Consider the following 7447-nt stretch of genomic DNA (forward strand, 5'->3'; position numbering starts at 1 on the left):
TTGTTACTTTTATCCCTGCTACTTATTGTGGAAACGATACCAAAATTCTGACGAAACAAAGCCTTACCTCTTTGGAAAACAGAAATCATCAATCCTGCACAGCTGACCTGATGAAGTGACTACTCAGCTCCTGCAGTACCTTCCTGCCATCTTGTGGCACTGTAGGGTTTCCAGCTTGCCCTATTGCATATTTGTTACATCAAAAGAAGTTACTGGTTTTTAGGTTTCAGATGCCATCTAGTTAAGCAACACACAAAATGAGATCTTGCTTTGACTGATAGCAGTGTCAAAACTCTCATTGATTATGAAACTTCTGAACTGCACTAATTGTATTCATTCCAATAACTTATTATGTCAAAAATTAAAATAAATTCAAACCGAAAAATGCAAAAACGGGTTTCAGTTTTAAAAGAATAAATTACCATTATACAGAAATAACACCTTGCATTTGTATTATGAATTCATCTGTATTTTTTTTAGGGACACTGGTGTTTTTAAATAGTTTCCTGCTTTTGCAAGTCTGCCTGAAGAAAAAGACGCTGCATCTTTCCTATGACTTCAGGCGAGATTCCTCACGTGCTTGTTCAAAGTTTACTTATTTTTCAAAAATAAAGGAACGTATGAGAATGTGCTACTTTCAGATTTCCTGCTTCTGCTTTCAGGCTGGAATCGCCAACTCGTTCTTTGAGCATGGATGCACCACGAGGTATTAATATCAAAGCGCAAGCTGGGAATATTGAAGCTCTTTCCCAGATGGATATCAAACTTCACAGCAGTGATGGTGTAGTGAGTACAAACTCTTCTGTTTCCGTAACTATGGTTGATGTTGCTGTCTGAATATAAGTAACAACTTCAAGTCTTTTTTCAAGTTCTTTTATTTCAATTCCTTAGATTTTAGGAGACAGGATAGTAAACTTAATGGTGCCAATAATAAGACTTTTACTTATGGGTCAGATTAAATAATAACACCAATTGACATAATGCTGTATTAGCTTAGAGAAATGCTTTCTAATAAAACTGCAGTAGCACTCAGCTCCCTACTAGCACAGTGATCCCCAGGCACCCAAATAGGGTCCTTGACCCAGAGCAGACACTCAGCCCCAGAGCTGCTGGATTAAGGAGATGTCATGAAGAACTGCACATCAGCAACAGCATGCCTCATGCAGCAGACATCTAGCGCATCCATGAGGGTGTACAGTGCCAGTTCTTCCACAGAGGAACTCCAGACCAACCTGTATGTCCATCCCTAACAAGCTGACACAGCTGCAAAGCATCAGCACTCAGGCCAGGACAGACCTGAGTCCAACAGCAGTAGCAGCAGCCCCTATGTGCTGCTATTCAGTGTATAGGCAGGGCTTCCATATCTTACCATAGAATAGTTTGGATTGAAAGGGACCTTTAAATGTCATCTAGCTCCTCCCACCCTGCCATGGGCAGGGACACCTTCCACTCAGCCAGGTTGCTCAACCTGGTCAGGGTTTAAGGTCAGATCCAGCCTGGCCTTGAACACTTTCAGGGATGGAGCATCCACAAATTCTCAGGGCAGCCTGTTTCAGTGCCTCCCTCATAGGGAAGAATTTCTTCTTAATATCTAATCTAAATCTACCCCTCATCAATTTACAATTTTTAGCACTCATCCTATTACTTCACTCCCTGATAAGGAGTCTCTCCCCATCTTTCCTGTAGGCCCCTGTTCTAAGCCTTCTCTTATCCAGGCTGAAGAAAACCAAGTGTCTCAGCCTGTCTTCGTAGGAGAGGTGCTCCAGTCTTTGGAGCATCTTTATGGCCTCCTCTGGACCTGTTCAAGCCAGGTCCATGTCTTTCTTATAAAGAAACATTGTTCCAGATCGGAACACAGTGCTGCAGATGGGGTCTCAGCAAGAGTGCAGTAGAGGGGGAGAATCATCTCCCTCAACCTGCTAGCCACACACCTTTTGATGCAGTCCAGGATGTGTCTGGCTTTCAGCTCTGGAAGTGCACGTTGCTGGGTCATATCCAGCATTTCAACCACCAGTATCCCCAAGTTTTTCCCCAGGGCTTTTCTCAATCTACTCATCACCCTGCTTGTATCCATGTTTCGGATTGCCCCGACACAGGTGCAGGATCTTGCACTTGGCCTTGTTGAACTTCATGAAGGTCACTGAAAAGGAACAGGATAGGCACCAGCTTATCCGTCTCCACTGTTTTCTGAGAGCCTAGGTCTCAGAGAGCTTTGCATGTAACAAGTCTGGGTAGAAGGCCATTCTTAAATCACTGCTTAGACAGTCAGGTTGTTGTGTGTTGTATGTATTATCTGTAACAAGTCCATTTATCCTGTTTTCTCCCATTTAGCTTTTGCTGGATGCTGAAACTGTGCGACTGCCCAAATTGCCTGAGGGTACAAGGGGTGGATCCGGTATTTCTCAGGGGCTCTACGAAATCTGTGTTTGTCCAGACGGAAAGCTCTATTTGTCAGTGGCCGGCGTGGGTTCCACTTGCCATGAATACAGCCGTGTCTGCCAGTGAGGCACCAGAAAAAAACCTTGCTGGTTTGATTTTTATATTACTGCTGAAGAGCATTACCAAAACCAGAATTTTAAGTTTTAAAAACAAAGTACTTCAGTTAGGAAACAAATCTGTATATACAATTCTGGACTACAGGGTGAAAAGGGAAGAAGAGCACAAATAACATTTCAGCTTCAAAAGAATGACTTTAATCAAATTACATGTTCTATCAGTAACACTTTGAAAACAGCCTTACAGAGAACATAAAAGAAAGGAATATGTTTCCTTGCTGAACTATTACTCAGTCAGACTATTATGTCACTGTTAGTATTTTGGTTTTTTTTTCTCTCACTACATGTAACACTTACTGCATTAGTGGGTGAAATTAAATTGAGGGAATAATGCTAAGACAAAGCATTAGTTGGGGAATTTGAAAAGTGCCAGCAAATGGTCTATGCAATTTTGTTCTTGCAATAACACAAGATATGAAAAATGTGGTATTTGTATAAGTTCTGTGTAAAAGGTTAATTTGCAAATAGCTTTCTGTTGTAATTTGTCAGCATATATGCTGATCTGCTTATTACTGAGATTCATATAAAAATAACCAATACAAAAAGCTTCAGGAGTCATTTATGCCACCTATGTCTCAAATCTGTTCACTATACAACAGAGAAATATGTCAGTATATTTTATAATAGCCGTAGTTTGTTTTATTGCCTGTACTGTCATACTCATTTAAACCCCATGCTAATTCAACAAGGCAATTTGCTTTGCCAGCTGGACTAGTAAAAAGAAAAAAAACCTACATGGCTCCAGATTGTCTGACACAAGGAACTGTTTGGGCGGTGGGGAACAAAGTTTTTCTGCAGCCCACAGGGTCCAATTAAGAGGACTATTTACATCTGCAGCTGTTGACTGATACTTCTGATCCTGTCAGAGCCAGACTCCATCACAAATGGAGAGAGTAAAACTAATCTGTATTATTTTTTACATTTGGATACAAAATAAATGCTCACCAGAGCTGACAAACCATTTATTGACCTTGTAGAGAAACACAACTGCAGACCTATTCCCCTGTACAGTGTTGCACTAAACACAAATAAATTGTTTGCACACCTCTGGGTAGCAAGATTAGTACTGAATAGTCTGTTCTTTAAAACTCAGGGGATTTTAACTCCTTTGATGCTGTTTTGTGTATATTTGATGATCTTATTACCCAGGTAGGAGCTGCTACCACATAGTGCCTTGGTGTCTACTTAGAGAAAGATTTTAACCCGTAACTGTTTTTAAACCACGGAATGTCCATCCTTTAGAGAAAGGAATCATCATCCTTAAAGCAGGAGAATCAGAACAAAAGAATTACTAAAACTATCCTGTTTTTTAAACTTTCTACTTCAGCTCTGGTGGACAAGCAAAGAAACCCACCACTCAGTTATGATCCAAGATACCAACAAAAGACTGAGCTGAGAAAGAGCCCCCAGTTAACAGTATCCACTGCTATTGTGGTAAAACTCTGGGTAGTCCCTGCCTCAAGGGCTGCCTTTGTAATTTATCCAATGAGTCTAATGTACAATACTGAAATTGCCCTTCATTAGCAGGGTGGAGCCCTCAGTAATTAATGCAGACTAGAAGCGCTTCAATAGGAAAAGTAGGAGACTTGCTTAAGCTGAGCTTTTGGGTCCCTTGAGGCAAAGGAGGCAAGTGAGTTGAGGTCTCCCATGTTATTTGGAGAGTACTGATTGCTGATGTGTTCCCTAAGTTTTCCCTTAGGGTCTTCCATTTCTGAAATCCCCTTTTCCTGTGCTTATATATCTACCTTCAGAAGTAAATCTAGGGCTGTTGGCCCTAAAGGGAGGAATATATATCTCTACAACTATATCTTTCAACTACATCTGTCTATATCTCTCAACTATATCTTTCTATAGCTAAGCCCTCAGCTGAGGTAGACTTCAACAGAAACTGTCTCCAGCATTCCTTTTAAGTCAGTTTAGGTGTTTCCAGCTCCATGTGCAGACTTTGAAAAACGAAGTAGTAGCAGGCTTAGCTTATTCACTGGGTAGAAAGTATGAGTATTAAAATAAAGGACAGTAAATTCCATTGTGTGTGCCAGATGCTGATGAACTGCTGCTACAAGTAATTTGGAGGGCTGTAATGTCTCCAGTCCTTTATATACTCACCATAGCAGCAAAACTGGACTTGAGTCCTTAGAGAATTCAGCTGTTACCTAGTTGCAAAGGCATTTGAATTGTCACCATACCTGTGTTTCCTGCATCAAGGAATATATGCACAGTTCCATGTGGTACCAAACTGCTCATTCACCTAATCTAACCCCTAAATATTAGCCAGACACTCTAAATAAGTATATTAGTTACAATCTGCCTCTCCTGCTGGCAATGAAAACATAGCATTTAAAGTTAATGCATTTTGAGCCTTTGGTTTGGACACACATTTTCAAATGTGATTTGCAGTTAATATAGACCAAGGGACTGAATACAGGCTTCCCAGGTTACTACTGGAAACTAACTCTCAACCCTGGAACTACTGAGTACTTGGAAGCCACTTCTGTTACAACTCCTTACACTGAAGTTGCTCTGGGTTAGTTATTTATACAAAGTCGTGGTATACAGCTGGGAAAATAGGGGTGCAGTTCCCTGTCTAGGAACACTACTAAGCATTTTGGCACCTCAGTTATACATTGCAGTAAATATTGCCTTTCTCACTGAAATAAAACCTTGGACTTGCCTCAGATCACAGGAAGAACACCAACCTGCCCGTCTTCAGTGTTCAAATTCCATTCTTATTTTCATTATGCTACAAAACTGGCATTGAAAATACAGTTGCATTATACGAGTTTTTTAAAGCATGACAATGGCAACTTTGTGTCACTGAAGAATAATTTGGGGAATTTTTTTCCTTTTAGGTGTGGCTAGTGATGAAATGAAGTTTATGCTGAAATTATCACAGTGCAATCAGAATCTGAATTGTTGTTAATCTCAATGTGGTTCACACATTTATATCTTTTCTGGTATCTCTGTGTGAATGTATTTCCATCCCTCTTTAATACTTCAAAATTACAATTTCTATTAGAATCAAACTTCAGTAAGCAGTTAAACAGAAAATTACGGCACAGGAGAGTATGCACTTCTCTAGTTTATTTTCAAACGAGTTATGCAAAAGGAGAAGAAAAAAAATGCACTACCCAGTGATCACAACAGTGAACTGTATTGTTTGCATATTTTTTACCCTCAAAAGTAATTATTTACAGCAGTTCTAGTAACTGGTTGGGATTGTTATACAGTGGAAAAGTAAAAATATCAAAATGGTAGCAAAACTTTATTGGTGATTGCCCAAACATAACCCTCTTTGTTCCTATTTCACAGTCCTTTAGTAGTGACATTTGCCTATCTTTATATAGCTTTATGCAAAAGGAAGTTGCAAGAATTAACTGAAAACTGAGTTCTTGAATAAACTTTATACATTTTGAAAAGTCTGCTTCTGCTTGTGTGTTCCAGTGAAACATCTTAATGTTTTAATTTTAAAAACAAAATTATCTTCCCAAGACTCCATGAATGTGAAAGGTACATTATTAAAAAAGATGAACACAAGTCTTGGCCTCAAAGAAGAATTTACAGCATTCAGAAAATGTTTTTACAATTAGGTTTCACTGCACATCTAGAATTCCTTCATCTTCATCTGTGGTAGGTGAAAGTAAGGAAAATACTACATCAATGCTACTGAATTCATCATCCAGAAAGCAAACCGAAGAAATATACGACAGTGCCAAAAAACTCATTGATAAATACCTACATGAGATAAAAAAGTGTCTTCTTCAAATGAGAACATCAACTTTGGCTGTCAAGTTTAACTAGTTTTGAACTATTACTTCTGCCTGTGTTCCACAATAATAATTCAGCCATCCTCAGTGTTCAGATCCAGCAAGAGGAAATCACAAAGTTGGTACTACCCTCCTTTAATTGGAGCAATTACAATAGATTTTATTATTAAAGCCTAATTTAAAGCAACCCAAGTACTAAGTGAATGCAATCCTTATAATAGCTCTTAAATTCTAGTTTTCAAATCATGACAGTAACTTTTATTTTGCTGATGATTTGAGTAAAGACAGTGCTGAAACTGCATTTCTTCATAAAACAAACTGCTTATTTTCTTTTGGTAGCTGGCTACATGGAAGTCTATTTCCTTAAAAAAGAAAACAATGTTGCCTGTAGAACTGATAGACATATACCTGGCTGAAAATATATTTTCTCTCATATGAACTTGTGCAATTACTTGTAAAAAGGATTTTTGGGGAACCTACATGCTAACATTTACTTCTACAGACCCTTACTAAGGAATCATTACATAACATTCTGAGCTTCAATGCCCAGCTTAGGCACAAATATGTTATTTCCCAAGGTTCCCAGCTGAGCCAAAAGGAAGGATTAGTTAAGCATTTATTTTATTTACTTATATTAAAACAGGAATTAAATGGCACTTACAAAATCAAGTTTTTACCACGACATGGTTTCCTGGTCTCATAAGGCCTCTTTAGGCTTGCTGTTACAGTGAGTTACGCAAATGAAAATAAGAGACTTCCAGTTGAGATGCCACTCTTGCCTGTCTCTCTCTGCATCCATTTCATGGCTTGATGGTATCAGCCCAGGAATAATAAAAGAAATTACTTTCTCTGAATCATTCAGGTTTTCTTGGTCACCCTGGATCAATATTTAAAATTGCTTCAGAGCATTAGCTTCCTAAGAACCTCAGCTATTTTCTTTCTCGCAGTGTCAGTACTCACAATATATACAATATAAACAAAACACAAGTATAATAAAATAGTTTGGTGGTTATGCACAGCCAGTTTAATGGCTTATAATAATACTACTAAGGTAACATAAGTTACTTACAAAACACAGTTACGTGCCTAAAATTTGTCAAGATACCACCTAAAAATTGGTAAGCATTC

General features: G+C 38.7%; 1 protein-coding gene across 4 annotated transcripts in view; it reads left to right on the forward strand.

The window, feature by feature from the left end:
- SGCG (sarcoglycan gamma) overlaps positions 1-5986 on the forward strand; it is a 121711-nt gene extending 115725 nt beyond the window's left edge. For 2 of the 4 annotated variants that reach the window (XM_031049504.2, XM_005149760.3), the window contains 2 exons: positions 663-786; positions 2332-5986. In XM_031049504.2, the coding sequence (XP_030905364.1) occupies positions 663-786; positions 2332-2505 (298 nt within the window). In that variant the 3' untranslated portion in view covers positions 2506-5986. The remainder of the gene's footprint in view (positions 1-662; positions 787-2331) is intronic. The other 2 variants (XM_031049503.2, XM_031049502.2) reach the window with 1 other exon arrangement.
- The last annotated feature ends 1461 nt before the right edge of the window (positions 5987-7447 follow it).

Source organism: Melopsittacus undulatus, chromosome 2 (genome assembly GCF_012275295.1).
Source record: "Melopsittacus undulatus isolate bMelUnd1 chromosome 2, bMelUnd1.mat.Z, whole genome shotgun sequence".
Classification (NCBI taxonomy): domain Eukaryota; kingdom Metazoa; phylum Chordata; class Aves; order Psittaciformes; family Psittaculidae; genus Melopsittacus; species Melopsittacus undulatus.